General features: G+C 43.6%; 1 protein-coding gene across 6 annotated transcripts in view; it reads right to left on the bottom strand.

Annotated features, from left to right (window-relative positions):
- Nucleotides 1-3,980: 3,980 nt before the first annotated feature.
- Nucleotides 3,981-16,341, bottom strand: part of RBM6 (RNA binding motif protein 6) — a 78,797-nt gene continuing 66,436 nt past the window's right edge. For 4 of the 6 annotated variants that reach the window (XM_081818020.1, XM_081818039.1, XM_031032383.2 and 1 more), the window contains 11 exons: nucleotides 15,629-15,726; nucleotides 14,900-14,942; nucleotides 14,678-14,759; nucleotides 14,348-14,433; nucleotides 13,699-13,845; nucleotides 12,515-12,610; nucleotides 11,090-11,350; nucleotides 8,870-8,944; nucleotides 7,845-7,942; nucleotides 4,987-5,116; nucleotides 3,981-4,227 (listed from right to left, as the gene is read on the bottom strand). In XM_081818020.1, coding sequence (XP_081674146.1) covers nucleotides 4,102-4,227; nucleotides 4,987-5,116; nucleotides 7,845-7,942; nucleotides 8,870-8,944; nucleotides 11,090-11,350; nucleotides 12,515-12,610; nucleotides 13,699-13,845; nucleotides 14,348-14,433; nucleotides 14,678-14,759; nucleotides 14,900-14,942; nucleotides 15,629-15,726 — 1,242 coding nt within the window. In that variant the 3' untranslated portion in view covers nucleotides 3,981-4,101. The remainder of the gene's footprint in view (nucleotides 4,228-4,986; nucleotides 5,117-7,844; nucleotides 7,943-8,869; nucleotides 8,945-11,089; nucleotides 11,351-12,514; nucleotides 12,611-13,698; nucleotides 13,846-14,347; nucleotides 14,434-14,677; nucleotides 14,760-14,899; nucleotides 14,943-15,628; nucleotides 15,727-16,341) is intronic. The other 2 variants (XM_081818026.1, XM_081818030.1) reach the window with 2 other exon arrangements.

Here is a 16,341-nt window from a genome sequence, read left to right as displayed (position 1 = left end):
CCACCCAGGCGCCCCAAGGAAAGTTTTTTTAAGACTGCTTTTCCTGGGGAACCTGGGTGGCTCAGATGGTTAAGCGTCTGCCTTCGGCTCAGGTCATGATCCTGGGGTCCTGGGATCGAGTCCCGCATCGGCCTCTCTGCTCCTTGGGGAGCCTGCTTCTCCCTCTGCCTCTTTCTCTCTCATGAATAAATAAATAAAATCTTAAAAAAAAAAAAAAAGACTGCTTTTCCTAACGTTCTGAGGTTTAAAAAAAAAGTCCTCTTAACGAAATGATGATCTTATCTTTTTTTCCTTAATTTTCCACCATTTGGCAAAAGAATAAAACTAGTTCACATATTTTGATCTCAGGCGGGGAAATATTGATCCAGAATAAGTAAAGAAGACTTACATGAGAGAACTCTTGCCTATACCAAGAAACTAATTTCTTTTGTCAAAGATGGGCTTTGATAAACTGACAGAGATATGCAATCAAAATTTAATTCAACATGCATTTTCTATAGACCTATGAACAAGGCATTATTCACTCATTTATTGGCTGCCTACTGCGTTAGTCCCTAGGGATACAGTAGTAAAGAAAATTACCCAAGATCTCTGCCCTTAGGTAGCTGGCATTCTGATCAAAGCCTCAGGGAACTGCCCAGGGACATGCTAGGGTGACACACTTTTCATTTCCATTCCAACTTTCAATACCCAAAGTACTGCCTTAAAAATATATGGAGCACTTGGGGTGCCTGGGTGGCTCAGTCGTTAAGCGTCTGCCTTCGGCTCAGGTCGTGATCCCAGGGTCCTGGGATCGAGCCCCGCATCGGGCTCCCTGCTCGGCGGGAGGCCTGCTTCTCCCTCTCCTGCTCCCCCTGCTTGTGTTCCCTCTCTCGCTGTGTCTCTCTCTGTCAAATAAATAAATAAAATCTTTTAAAAAAAAATATATATATATATGGAGCACTTTAGACCTTATTTCCAACAGCAAAATTTCTATTTAAGTGGCAAAATAAAGCTGGAAAACAAAATTAGGCAAACTAGTCTGAGGTCTGAGCTTTAACACTTTCTTCAGGGAAGATGCTGCCAATAGCTTGCTGTACTGTCTCTCATCACATCAGTAATTGCTCAATGTCCATCTTCCTCAGTAGACTAAGTCCCATGGGCACAGAGACCAACACTGATCTTGCTATAAGCCCCAGTGACAAGTAGAGTAGGCTCTCAAAACATTCATAGAATGACCACTTAATAACTCAATGGTGGTGGGAACCTGGGTGGCTTAGTCGTTAAGCGTCTGCCTTCGGCTCAGGTCATGATCCCAGGGTCCTGGGATCGAGTCCCACATCGGGCTCCTTGCTCGCCGGGGAGCCTGCTTCTCCCTCTACTGCTCTGCCTGCCGCTCCCCCTCCTTGTGCTCTCTCTCTCTCTGACAAATAAATAAACAAAATCTTAAAAAAAAAAAAATAATAATGGTGAAAAAAAACAAACCTCAATGGTGTTTCTGCTGGGCAGCCAATAACTGGTGTTAACTAAGCAGCCCATAAAGGAGTCTTCAATAGTGGAGCATTTGATGTGTTCCACAGTTTAGGCCCAAACAGATAACACAAAGTTAGAAGGAAAACCTGGTCTGGCCAGTTTAGGACAAACTTGGACCAGCTTTCAAAAAGTATTCTGACGTACTCATTGATGTACTCAAAAAAAAAAAAGAAAGAAAAAAAGAAAAGAAAAAGAAAAAGAGATGCACCACAGAGGTAACTGCAGGCCATCAGACCAGAAGGGCTCTTGGACTACATCTGTCTGCAGCTGAGAGTCCAATGGCCCATCCTCTGTAATGCTGCACTAGTGGTAGCAAGGCCCAGAACCTGGGGCTCTTGATCCCTAAGCCAGTGTGCTCCTGATTTTGTTTTCCCTTTGGGAGGGATAAAAAGACTTACTAAAGATTAAGAAAAAGGGATTATATTTGGACACCGCATGGCAAACAATTTAACTTCACATTTATCATTTCTGTTGCTAGATATGTTTTCTCCTTGGTATATACCTACCTCCCCTTACACCTCCTACCCCTCACTGCCCATCCCCTCCAAAATGCTAATACCTCCATGCTATTTTTACAGAGCTCTCCTTGGTTCTGCCTTATGCAACCAGATTACACCCTTAGACCCGTGGGCGAATTCTGGCCTGCAAACTTTTTGTAAAGAAAGTTTTATTGGAATTCAGCCACAATCACTTGTCTATGTATTGCCTATGGCTGCGCTCTCACTACAATAACAGGGCTGAATAGTTTCAACACAGATCATCTGACCTGTAAAGTCTAAAATATTGACTCTGGCCCTTGATGGGTAAGTTTTTTTGTTTTTTTTTTTAAAGATTTTTATTTATTTGACAGAGAGAGAGAACACAAGCAGCGGGAGTGGGAGAGGGAGAAGCAGGCTCCCCACTGAGCAGGGAGCCCGATGTGTGGCTCGATCCCAAGACCCTGGGATCATGACCTGAGCCGAAGGCAGATGCTTAACCGACTGAGCCACCCAGGTGCCCTTTGTTTTCTTTTTTAAGATTTTATTTATTTATTTGAGAGAGCGAGCGAGCGAGCACAAGCATGAGGAGGGGCAGAGGGAAAGGGGGAGAAGCAAGCTCCCCACTGAGCAGGGAGCCCAACGTGGGGCTCCATCCCAGGACCCCAGGATCATGACCTGAGCCGAAAGGCAGACACTTAACCGACTGAGCCACCCAGGCGCCCCACCTTGACAGGTGAGTTTACAAACTCCCACCTTACACAACAAACTCTTCTAAACCTGCAGTTCTCTTCCTAAAAAACATTCCTCTGGAGACATCTGAAAAGTGCAATTCTTAGTACTCTAATATGTTATCTGGAAGAATTACTTTTTGAAGTTTTAAAGATTTATTTATTTGAGAGAGAGAGAGTGAGCGACTACAAGCTGGGGAGAGGGAGAAAGAGAAAGAGAATCCACAAGCAGACTCTCCACTGAGTGAGGAGCCCAACACGAGGCTTGACCCTAGGACACAGATCATGACCTGAGCCGAAACCAAGAGTTGGCCGCTTAACTGACTGAGCCACCCAGGCTCGTTTTTTAAAGTTTTAATAGTTCATAGGATATAGTCCTTTTAACTGCAAAGAATTTTATTTATTTATTTTTAAAATAATATTTATTTATTTGACAGAGAGAGACAGTGAGAGAGGGAATACAAGCAGGGGGACTGCGAGAGGGAGAGGCAGGCTTCCTGCTGAGCAGGGAGCCTGATGCGGGGCTTGATCCCAGGACCCCGGGATCATGACCTGAGCCGAAGGCAGACGCTTAACGACTAAGCCACCCAGGCGCCCCATTAACTGCAAAGAATTAAAAAAAAATTTAAAACAACCCTCTCTTTTGAAGCAAATCCTGTGAAATGGTATGAGTGATATGGTAGAAAATTAATAAAGATTTGAAAGAGAGTGTCCAAAGACACCTCTTTGGAGAATTTTAGCCAAGGAGGGAATGAAAACCTGGGGTAGCAGCTGGAGGGGAGTGATAATGCTTACTATGCCAACTCATTGTGGTGATCATAACATGTGACACATTGAGCTCCCAGCAGGCACCCAGAAAAAGAGCTACCACACTGCTTCTCCCCCCAAACCCCCGCCAACAATGGGGAAGTCAGAAGATGACTTTCAAAGGTCTAATCAGCAGTTAACCAACATATGGAAGTATGTTCAGTCTCAGTAGTTACCAAAGAAATAGAAGCAAGCAATAATGAGATGCAGTTTTCATTAATTAGATTAGGAAAATAATTTTAAAAATCTGACAGTACTCACACAAGCTAGAGTTCAAAGGTCACAACACATCCACTCACACTGAGAAGAGGTGGTGTCTCAGGGCTCATGGTAGCACTTGCTGCCATTTCAGTGCACCTCAAATGGGCTGCACCAAGGCGCTCTCTCCCTCCTACCATAAGCCCCACCCCCACCCATCTATGGGAGAAAAATATAACCACCAAAAAAAAAAAAATCACATTGAAAAAAAGTTTATTTAAAAAAGTTCTAGCAGCAAGAACAGTAACAAAACAAAAGGAGAGACGGACAAACAAAACAAGAAGGAGGTTGTGTCCTATGGGACTTGTCTCCATTCTTTAATCTAGTTCTTTATACCGAGCAAACATGACTCTTCGCACAGCATCTCGGTAAGTCTCGTTGGACTGTCTCTTGCTGGTTCTTCCCGGAGCCCCCACACTGGGCCCCCTCATCCGGCCTTCAGTCTGTAACACAAAGACAAACAATGAAGTGGGCTCTATCAATTAATAAGCTTCAGGGCTGGCCTTTGATTACAAGCATTTCTGGACCAGTAAGGATCAGGATTTCGGGGAATTTTTTAGAATGTTTAATTAGTAAACAAAACCCAAGATGAATAAGGAGGGTAGTGACATCATGACTTCAGGATACAGGATTTAATAATACCAGACATATGAGAAGCCAGTCTCCTCTAGTTGGCATTTTCAGAGGGGGACCAAGCCAACACAAAATGGGCATCGTTCCCTCTTACCACCTTTGCTCTCTTTTCTTCCTGAACTAAGTGAGGCAGAGCCCTTCATGAGAACCAGGACTAACCTCACGCTCCTCAGATTTTAGCCATTTTAGCTCCTCTGATGATGATGCCTCTCAGAGATGCTTTTGTACCTTTTATTGCAGGTTCCCTGGTTCTTGTCACCAAATGATTCGTCAGTCTCAAACTGCCTGATTCCCATACTGCCCCATCTCTTACTCCACGGAAGAGTAAGATGAGCCCCATTTCCACTTCTTTCTCCCTTTCCCACTGGCAACCAAAATTACAAAGGGCCCAGAATGCCTAGCTATCATCCAATAATCAAGACTGATGGGCTCCTTCAGCTCCTGTGTCCTTCACTGGCAGTGGAGAAAGCCCAGCTAAAAGGCAAAGACACAGCTCTGAGCCACAGAGTGAGAGAAAGTTAAGTATATTCCAGGTTCACGCCACCCCCAAAAGATGGAAACCATTTCACCTCCTCTGCTGAAGCCAATCCGGGATGGCCATACCCGAGGCCCGCCCCCTTCCTCCAGCCAGCGGTCTGCTGGACACAGCCTCCTTTGTTGCTACTGTCGATTCCTTCTTTACCAACAGGTTTGCGATCACTGCGAAAGGAGCAGATGTACTTACATACCATCACTTTCAAAGTGACCTATTTGTGAGCCTAATAAAAACCTCTGTCCTCTTGATTCACATTTGCTTCCTCTTAAGTATATTAGGCAATATTTCTGAGTACCTGCTATCTATGCAATAGGCTTTTGTCCTGGGGATACAGAGATGCCCAAGACCCAACCCTGTTCACGGGGAAGGACATGAGAAGGATAGTATGTCCATAGATGCCTATAACACAGTGAAGAGCTCAGCCATGGATGTGGCACCAGGAGACATCTCCTATGGAAATACATCAGAGAAGACAAACTCTGAAGGAGCTTCACCAAAAATGACGAATTCCAACAAGAGGGCACATCTGAACTGACAAAAAGCATGAGAAGAAAGGAGGCCACAAATAAGAAGTGAAAGAATACAATTTGTCCAGGAGAGGAATGGTAGGAACTGACAAAACGCTTCCTGGGCCAGACTGAAAAGCCTTGAAACATCATGCTAAATCATGACTCTGGACTTCATCCTTTAGGCAAAAACAAAAACAAAAACCCTGGACTCCAGACCTCCCTCTAAGCAAGGTATGTCTTCACAAAAAGGCAAGTTTTAAGAGATTTCTGTTCACAAAGATGATTTTGGTGCCAGGGTAGAGAGTACACTAGACGTTGAAGAAGAGAGACTGAGAGTAAGGAATCCAATTTGGAGGTAAGCTAGAAAGGGGGAAAAGCTTAATTAGGGATGTGGCCAGTAATGATACAGGGCATAAAGGAGGAAGACTGGATCAGACCAGGCAGGCCATGATGCAGTGATGTCACTACTCTGAAAGAGGAACACACAGCAGGTTTAGCAGGACTGGACCGGAGTATGATATGGAATATAATACTGAGTAATTGTTTAGAGTGAGGAGCCTAAGAGGTCTCCAAAAGGACATTCCCAGGAGGTAAGTGGAAATAGTGATTTTGGGCTCAGAAAACCAAACTGCCTTAGAATGGAGTCATAGGGACCTATTAGCTTGTTAGTGATGGTTGTGGCCTTGAGTCTAGGTAAAGAGGGTGGAGCAGCAAGAATTAAACAGCACTGAGGGCAGAGTCCTGGAGAATATCTGGAGCTGCCCAGAAAACCATGAAAAGCAGGGGAGAAGACTAAGAAGGAAGGGAACCAGTAGAATGTGGTATGATGGGTGCCAAGAATACAGAAAGGTGTCTTTCTGCACCCAGCCCAGCTCACTCAGGGCTAAGGTGTCCTTCTTCCTCCTGAATGACTCCTTCACCTTTGGCTTAGCCCAGTATATTTCAAATTGCAGAGATGACCTAGTGGGATATTACATTGATTAAGCAGTCCTTCCTTAGCACTTCTTAAGAATGCAAACAGGGGCACCTGGCTCAGTTGGTTGAGTGTCTGGCTCTTGTTTGGCTCAAGCCATGATCTCAGGGTCCTGGGATAAAGCCCCATGTCAGGCTCCATGCTCAGCAGGGAGTCTGTTTGAGATTCTCTCTCTCTCCCTCTGCCCCTCCCCCTGCTCGTGTGTGTGCGCACTCTCACTCTCTTTCTCTCTCAAAATAAATAAATCAATCTTTTTAAAAAGTCACTCATCCTTAAAAAAAAAAAAAGAATGCAAACAGAAAAAGCTAGAATAAAAATACCAGAGTTTATCGCACACACTAGGGAAGTATTTTTCATGAAGATTTCTTTTTCAGGTACTTACACACACATGATTATTGGGCCATGATTAAAAAATAATCTCTTACTGTGGGCAGTGAGCAAATAAGTCAGAATGCCACAATCCCAGACCCCATCAACCCTCCTTTGGGGCCTTTCTCCATCAATGATCTCCCCCATCCCCACAGGCATAAGTTATCCTGGCTACTAGCTGCTCTTTTGCTTACCCCAACATAAAGACCTGTTTGAGTCTCATCAGATCAACACCCTCCTTAGAATCATTTCATAACGTCCCACTGCCCCAAGACAAAGTCTTAGCATGGTGTTCAAGGAGTATGAACTTCCTGAGCTGGCCTCCATCAAGCTACTTACAATTTCTCAAATGCATCATATGACTTCCATCTCTCTCATCCACAGCCTATGCCATTTCCTCCAAATGAAATGCCCTCCCATTCTCCACTGGAATTCTGCCTGCCTTATGAGACACAGCATCACCTAAACCTTCCTTATTCTGTGTTCAGATAGTCAAGGATAATATATGTTTTGTCCACCTGAGTATTCCTTGCACTTAGTGCAGTACCTAGACACGATGGGTTATCAACAAATTCTATCTAACTCTGCTGGGCTCACGACTCTCAACTACCTGACTGGAAATAAGCACAGGAATCTAGACATCATATAGGTCTATCAGCAACCAACCACTCATTCAACAGCTATGTGTGAGGATGGAGGTTCCCTAGAGAAAAAGCCTGAGAGAGTGTGACATTCTTATCAGGTCCATAGGAGGTACAGCATTACTGATGAGGAGAGAAAGAGTTCCCAACCATGGCCACTCCAGCCCTGGCTTTGAGCAGCTAAGTAGCCAGCCAAACTTCCATGCAAACACACATATTCCCTGAGTAAAGCTGGGTGGTCAGAGGTTGGAGTGAACCTCATGTTCAAGGAGTTCAGAAAGAACCTGCTCCTGCTGACTTCAGTTATCCCTGAGAGAGAAAAAAGCATCACAGCTGGAGAAGAAGATGGTTTCACCATTCGGCCTTGAGGCCTAGGCTGAATGAAAAGTTCCTGGCTTACCTGTCAGTTTCCCTGGAGTATTTAATTCGTTTCCTTTCTGGAGAGTCAAAAGATTGGAGCTTTTCCCTGCGATCACTTCCTCTTTCTTTAAACCTTCCCTGTTGGTAAGCAGAATAACAGATCTGAGATTTCCACTTAAGGGAGTTGAGTGGTGGGGAAGTTTCACTTTATTCCTTATATTCCTTCTAAAGTGAAGGGAGTTCAACTGTTAACTCCTGGAATCTTTTGCTCCTTCACATACTCTTCTTGAGAAAGCAGTGGCTTCTCTGACTGGTAAATTTGGGAAGAATGAGCTGGTGGGCTTGTCTCACAGCTGTGTTTACCTCTTCTGAGGAGGAGGTGCTCTCCAGTAGACCTCCATGGGAAGATTCCTACCCATCACATAAGACCTGGCCCGGGCAGTGAAGCTTGTGGCTATGTAGGTGAGTCTGCCTAATTATGTAATCTAGGTAGCAAGTCCAACACTAAACTACTTCTACTAACTCAGCCTCTGACAGTAAAAGATGGTATTTCAGCAGCCCTATCCGACACTCCTTCATTGATTTTAAAAGCTGGGCAGGAAAGAAAAATGCTATTTATTTGACCTGTTTGGAGACCTTGAACTCGCACCACCTTTAAAATATATGTATCAGGGTGCCTGGGTGGCTCAGTTGGTTAAGCGACTGCCTTCGGCTCAGGTCATGATCCCAGGGTCCTGAGATCGAGTCCCACATCAGGCTCCCCCTGCTCTGCGGGGAGCCTGCTTCTCCCTCTGCCTCTGCCTGCCACTCCCCCTGCTTGTGCTCTCTCTCTGTGTCAAATAAATAAATAAAATCTTAAAAAATATATATATATCAATTTTATTAAGGTATAATTTATAAATAATGAAGTGTACCCATTATAATGTAGTTTGATGAGTTTTGATAAATGTATACACCATCTTTTAGGGCCTCTTCATTCTCTGTCTTTAGCACAGCCTACAAATTCCACACCAAAAAGTAATAAGGGTTGGGGTCAAGGGAGTTAACAGGTTCATCAAAACTTACCTCCTGTTCTCTCCTTTCCAGATAGGCTAGCTCCTGCTCAGACTGTTTTATCTTCCGATGGATTTCCAGGTTTTGCTGAGAAGAGAGAAAGTTCTATGAGTACAGGTCTAGAAAAAGTGGTCTTAGAAAATGCCTCTAGGCCTTTCCCAACAGCTGTTTTAGGACTGTGGCTTCTTTCGCTGACCACCTCTCCTGAGTGATCACTGTATCCTGCAATCAACAGTTCCTAACTGGGCTGGCTTCAGGCTCACCAATGGGAACCCAAGTTGTTATGCTGGCTTGTCACGCAGATTAGTTACATGGTGTGGCACAAGAGAGCCCTTCATTCTACTTCCCGAATGTAGAAAACAGGGGCACCTGGGTGGCTCAGTCAGTTAAGTGTCTAACTCTTGATTTCAGCCTCAGGTCATCTCAGGGTCGTGAGATCAAGCCCCGAGTCGGGCTCTGTGCTCAGCAGGGAGTCTGCTTGAAATTCTCTCCCTTTCCCCCCTCCTGCCCCCACACCCCACTCTCTCAAATAAATAAAACTTTTTTAAAAATGTAGAAAACACAAAACTGGTTTATAGGTCTTTATCTAAAGTAAAAATTATGAGAGAGGGGAATCTGAGCACACCAGTGAAGAAAACTTAATGCCCACATGCTCTTCCTACCACTACCACCCACCATTCTCAGACACTATTCACTCTTTCAAGCCCCCAGAAAAACACGAAAAGGAGAACCCAAGGTCCTTAAAGAACAAAAAGACTGCTCTGAGAGTCCTGTATTCCTTAAGGGTCCCACACTTCTCAAGCATAGCTCTCTTACACAATACCCTCGAGCATATATTAAGAAACTTAAGGGGTCCAGAACAGCTCTTGTATGGACAGGGGATTCTTTGCACTGGATCACTACAAGGAAAGGAAAAAGTACCATAGTCTACTTTCCACTGTCCCAGGGTCAGTTCAATTTGTGGATTCACCAGATTTCTGGCTCCTCTTTCCTGATATTAGCCATTTATTAGCATTTTCATCAGACAGCTGAAATCTACTATTACTATTTTTAAAGATTTTATTTATTTATTTGAGAGAGAGAGAGACAGCGAGAGAGGGAACATAAGCAGAGGGAGTGGGAGAGGAAGAAGCACGCTTCCCGTGGAGCAGGGAGCCCAACGCAGGGCTCGATCCCAGGATCATGACCTGAACTCAAGGCAGACGCTTAACAACTGAGCCACCCAGGCGCCCCTCTATTATTATTTTTTTAATTTTATATATCCTTTTGTTTTATTTATTTATTTTTTAAATTAAGCTCTATACCCAATGTGGAGCTTGAACTCACAACCCCAAGATCAAGAGTCACATGCTCTACCAACTGGGCCAACCAGGCGCCCCCAAAGAGCTGATATTTCAATGTGTCAGTCTCATGACTCAGAATTCCAGGTCAAAGGGACTTGGGAGGTAATCTGTTGCAGGGATTGTCAGGAACTTCTCGGACCCCTAAAAACTTTGCAGAGCCTCCACAGAGGCAGGGGCGAGAAGAGGTGTGCCTATTACCAAAAGCAGAGCTTCTCAGCTTTTAGCTACATTAAGACTTTAGATTTTATATTGAAGGAAAGTCTAAATCCGATCTCCTCACCGGCTCTAGCAACATCTGCTAGAGAAGGAGTGTGAAATAAATCACCCTATACTGAGAACATGAGTCTATCTAGGGGTTTTATTTGTCCAGTATTCCACTCTTTGGTCAGTACATCTGAACGGGAAGACTGCAGGGGAGGACCAGTGTATGTCAGTTTAACACTCCAACAATAGATGTTGGGCCGTGGCTTATAGCGGTGACTCACCACATGAAGGGATGGCAGAATGTGACCCACCTTTGGGAAAACTGCACAGTATCAGAACTAGACAGAACCAGAGGAAGCCACCAAATATCACAGAAGAGAAGAGGCTTATCTGAGGTCCACTTGTTAGGTTAATGGAAGAGCTCTGATGAGAAACTCAGCAAATAAGTTTCCTACTTGGTGACGCCCTCCTCTCCTGTCTTTAGCATGGCCACGGTGTCTGGTGCCCCAAACCCCAGCTATGCTGCCTGCCTTGGGTCTACATTCCAAGGTTCTTGAAGGTGGGCATAGCCTTAATGCAAAGCAACTCATGACAAAAGGTGGAGGAACAATTCACTTTGAAATCGGACTGTAATGCACGATGGTAAGAGTCCAGAGTTTGAAAGGTCAGGGTCCCCTCCCCATACCTTGTGCAGGTCTGAGAGCTGCTGGTGTTTGATCAGAACTTCTTTGTTGGGAAACTGCCTTCTGCAGAGCAGACAAGCCAGTTTATTCCAGTCAGTGAGTTTATCTTCTTCGTTCTCCTTCTTGGTCAGCTCCTCCCTCTGTGAGGGCTGCGCTGTTCGGGGCTGTGGAGGGGGGGCCTGTTCCTCCTCTTCTTCCTCCTCATAGTCACTGTCTCCTCCATATTCACCCAAGAGGCCGATGAGTGGGTTTACCACCTTAGGCTGGAAGGAGAAGGCCAAAGATTAACACTAACCTCAACCTATATTGTGGGGCCTGTTTTCTGGATATTCCAATATGGCATCTCATTTCTTCTCTTTCAGTTTGAATAATGAACTGGGCTCAAAATAGGCCCGCTGACCACACTGCTCATTTCCCACAAAGAAGCAACATGGTTCAAGCTTGACTTTTCTCCTGGATTGTTGAGATAAACCAGAAAGATTCCCTTAGACGTGACTCCAGCAACAGAACAGTAAAGATAAAAAAGGGAAAGGGGAACTGACATAGAGGTAGGGAGAGTTAAGAAGTTACAAGTTACAAAGAGGAAGAGATAGCAGCAACCCCTCAAGTTACTGTAACCCATGGAGAAAAGGAAAGATAAACTTTATTAAGGCTACAGTAACCCCTACAGCAAAAGAGATTTAGGAGGTGGATTAAAAGCAAACGAAGAATAAGCTCTCAGGTAGACATTCAGCTCCTGAGTGAGGCAAAGGCAAAGGCAAAGGCATGGTCAGGACTGAGGCTACAATGAACTGAACTAGTAATGTGACACAGGCAGAGTATTTATCAATAGTTCACAGGAACCATGAAATAATGATGCATGGTCATTGGCTTGTGATCAATCGAAATAAAAAATAAAGCATGATCACTACTGCTACATATTTACATTTAATCAGAATCACCTGTGATTGCAGGAGACCATCACTTTAATGCATCTAAAAAATGGGTACCTATTTTAGCATTGTTGACTGTGGCCAGACAGGTAAACTGTAAAAACAACCATGCACGCACTCCACATCTGAGCTTCTTACAGAGCACCGAAAGGCAGGAAAAATCAGAGCCAGGAAAATGGGTCTCTTAGAAGAGAAGGATTAACAAGACCAAGATTATAACTTAAAAAGGCCCAGACATTCCCTTGTCTGATGGGAATGGTGCAGGGTACAAAGAAAGAAGACAGAAAGTTGCCTTGATTCTCCAGTTATATCCCTATTAGCAGGCAGGAACATTTATCTCATGCTCATACTCAAGAAAAGTCCTTGTTTGGGAGGTAGAACAAAAGGACCAACACCAAAGTGAAGCATCAGCCTTTGAACTTCCCTTCCCATTCAGAACCATCCCCAGCCCAGCCCCAGCCCCAGCTCCAGCCCCGGGCCTTGGCTTAGCCTTACTGGTGGAGGACTTTCTTCCTTCTTCACAGTGGGAGGCAGGGGCTTCTTAAAGACGTCCTCTGGGGGGGCTGTCCCCTCACTGGCATTTTCCTGAAACTGATTAAACCCGTAATTCTTATATGATACTCATAAAAGCTGGGTTAAGAACCCTGTTGAAATTAATCAGATTTTCCAAAACTCCTAATCTGTGAAATATCTATAATGCTGCCATGATTTCAAAAATAAAAAGCCTTTGAAAACATAACATTCAGTATATACTGAGTGATCGCTATATGTCAGGCAACAGATAGGACATTTATATGCATTACTGTCCTCAGCCTTTACTACAACCCTCCCAGATAGGCATCAATACCCTCATTTTACAAATGACTGGGAATATGGTTGGAAAGAAAAGTGGTAAAAGCTGAATCCAAATATTAAGCCAGCAGAACTCTAAAGTCTAAGTTCTCAGAAACACACACATATTTTCTCTCTCTCTGAATCTCTAGATAAACAACTAGCAGTATTAGAAGGGGAAACAGACAAGTTATAAATTGAGCCACAAGCAAATTCATCCATTTTCACTAATGCATAATCGGTGCCAGGGCAAATCAATGTAATTCTTTGGAAAATAATTTGGCTTTATGTCAGGAGATACCAAAATATTCAACATCTTCCATTTTGAAAGTTCATCCTAAGGAAGTAATTTAGAAGGAGAAATAAAATGCTGAATGATGCATACTACAACAGAATAAGACTAGAAAGAAAAGACCAATAATGCAGGATTGATGAAAATAAGGGTACAGTTTTACTGTGAGTTTTTACCATACAGGCATTAAAATAATAAAGAGTATTATAAAACCATGGAAAAACTACTTAAGATCAAATATAAACAGAGCAGAGAATACAGAATGGTAACCTCTGCTACAATTACACCTACAGAAACATGTATACAGAGTCAAGCACTGAAGAGGGGGCGTAGGAAAGTGAAACTGTGCGGAGCCCAGGTGTTAGGGTTTGAGCTGAGTCACTTTGTTCTACCATCCACAGTTTTTGCATTTGTGAAAGAGTTACCACCAGCTGTAAGAGGCAAGGGGATTGCCTGCTTTTTGGTAACTTGACACCTCAACCCTAGATCTCCTCTATGACTCTTTTATTTGAATCTGTAATTGTCTGGTAAAGAGCAGATTTACAAGTTCTCTTACCCTTGTTACTCCTCGGTCTTTTTTCTCCTTGCCATCTCTTTTAGATGCTTCCTTCTTGCTACTTGACTTTCCTTGACTGGTGGACTTCTTTTCCTTGATCTCTTCTTCTTCAGGTGACCCAGGGTCCTGGGGCACATAGACTTCTTGCTGCAATACAGTTAGAAACTGTTAAGTTAATTCTAGGTCTAAGGAACAAGTTCCCTTCTGGGAGAAAGAACAGCTCTCTCCCTCACAAGCCTAAGAAGAGACCACATCAAACAATCTTAAAACCCACTCCAGGGGCCAGGACACATCCAGACCACTCACTGTCCATTTTTCCAAGAGCAGCACTATTCTTACCTATAATGCCATATAGGTAACAGTTAACACAAAGGTCACCATCTTCAAATCCTGAATGAACACAACTCAATAAATACAACTCAATATAAGATGTGGACTTTAAAAAACACCAGACTAGACATGAGATACAGACAGTATAACAGCAGCTGCCAGGAATGGAGAAATATTTAAACTTCCATAAGATTTAAACTTTTCTACTTTTCATGTAATGAGCAACCCAAAAATCCAGGGAATAAAATCTTCAAAGTAACAAATTATAGGTACTTTTCTCAAAAGAATCATTGATAAAGTAAACGAACCAAAAACTCACCTGGGTGTTGGGGTCATAATAAGTTCCTGCCAAAGGGTCATAATAGTAGCCAGTAGCAGAATCATATATGTAGCAGTCAGATGATGCTAGTGGGAATAAAACCAGAGCCAATGTTAGTCCCTGTCCAGTGAAGCCCTGGCTGGGGACTCACTGAGAACAACCCAGGAATGGGGCTGGCCAACCCAAACAGGTGCAGAATCTGTAGATGGTGCTCTCTCTGAATGTGCATCCCCAGTCAACAGTATCTCTTGCTAACTTTGTGACCACAAAGATTTCAATTAATGAGTAGTCAAGTCACAAAGAGCAATAGAAATAAAACAAGTGACTTACACTGTTGTCCTTGTCGATTTGTATCTGAAGCCCAGTCTGAATTTCTGCCTCCTCCTCTCCTATCTCGGAAATACTTTTTACCCTATCACAGAAAGGCTAGTTAAAATGATGGAACTTCTGATAGCTCTTAACCTTAACAGTCACCCACTGAAGAAAATTCAAGATCACTCTTTCAGTCACTTGAGGATTTTGACAGAGCACTCCCCAACTGCTGAAGCCTACCTGATAGTAGTGCATGTGGTCAGAATGGTCCCCAGAATCATTTCTGCAACAAATAATACAACACATCTTGAGTCTGCTACAAAAAGCCACTTGAGGATTGCCTAACCCTACAGATTTGCCAAGAAACTAACTTTCCCCCATTTTGGAGGGAAAGAAACCAACCCAGAGCAAGCAGGGCTGGCAGTACAGAGATTTCTACAAAGCCAATGCTGAAGCAAAACAGCAAACGAGTTGAGGGTGCTAGAGCAAGATCTGCCCCATTCCTGCAAGCCTGCCTCTCTGATGCAGCCATTTCCCAGTTACCACTCCTGGGTCAAGGTAAGTATAGGAGTAAAGAGGAATTAGACTTCCCAGTACCATGGAGGCATGACCAGGGTCAGAGGAATGGGGAGTCAGGACAGCATTTTCTTAGGATTCTGAGGCGCAAGGATGTATCGAGATTTCTGCACATCCAAGACGGTATCATCATTTGGAACCCAAAGATACCAGGCAGTGAAGAGGGAAGGCACTTAAGTACCTAGTGCTGCTATTTAAGGAAAAACCAAACAAAAACAACAAAAAAAGACAACTAAAGTCAGAATAAGGCAAGCTTCATAAAAAGAAAACATGCACACTACCTGAAGAAACCCACATCGGAAGGTACCATGTCTTACCATCTCTACCTTTCAGAGTTGCCTCCCAAAAACTTGAGTAGGGGAATCACAAAGGAGCCCCACTCTTCTGCCTTACCTTCGTTTTCCAGTGGCCAAGTTTACAGCTACCATCTTCCCATCAATACTAAATGGTGGATCAAGGTTCTGCAAGATCTTCACTACACGAAGAGCTTCCTGGGAAACCAAAGACACATTGCAGCACAAAGAGAGAAAAGGCCATGTCCTTTGAAAGAGAACTGAACGTGGATTTTCTTCTCAAAAGAAAAATTTACTGAACATTATGTTCTGGTTGTAATTATAATAGTAAGAGCACCCTGGCAAAAACAGGCAACTCTTGATGAAGGGTTGATCAGAATAGTGATCATAGTAAACATCAGTTTCTGGTATTAATATCAGAAATTCAAATTCTCTTCTTTTAGGCTGCAACTCTCATTGCATCAGATCCAGTTTACAAAGTCCCTTGTGACTTCTGAGCATGAAATCTAAAAAATACCAACAAGGGGTGCCTGGGTGGCTCAGTTGGTTAAGCATCTGCCTTCAGCTCAGATTATGATCCCAGGGTCCTGGGATCGAGCCCAGCATCAGGCTCCCTGCTCAGTGGGGAGTCTGCTTCTCCCTCTCCCTCTGCCCCTCTCCCAGCTCGTGCTCTTTCTCAAATAAATAAAATCTTAAAAAAGAAAAATACCAATGATTTTCATTATTACTTTCCTGTTACCTCTATAGAAAAGGGCCCCACAACTAAAAATTCAAGCCACAAGAATCTCTTAAACAACATTTTTTTTTTTTTTT

This window comes from Leptonychotes weddellii, chromosome 1 (assembly GCF_054177405.1).
Source record: "Leptonychotes weddellii isolate Sample4059 chromosome 1, ASM5417740v2, whole genome shotgun sequence".
Classification (NCBI taxonomy): Eukaryota; Metazoa; Chordata; class Mammalia; order Carnivora; family Phocidae; genus Leptonychotes; species Leptonychotes weddellii.
The sequence above is the reverse complement of the archived record's forward strand: the minus strand, read 5'-3'. Positions and strand labels throughout refer to the sequence as shown.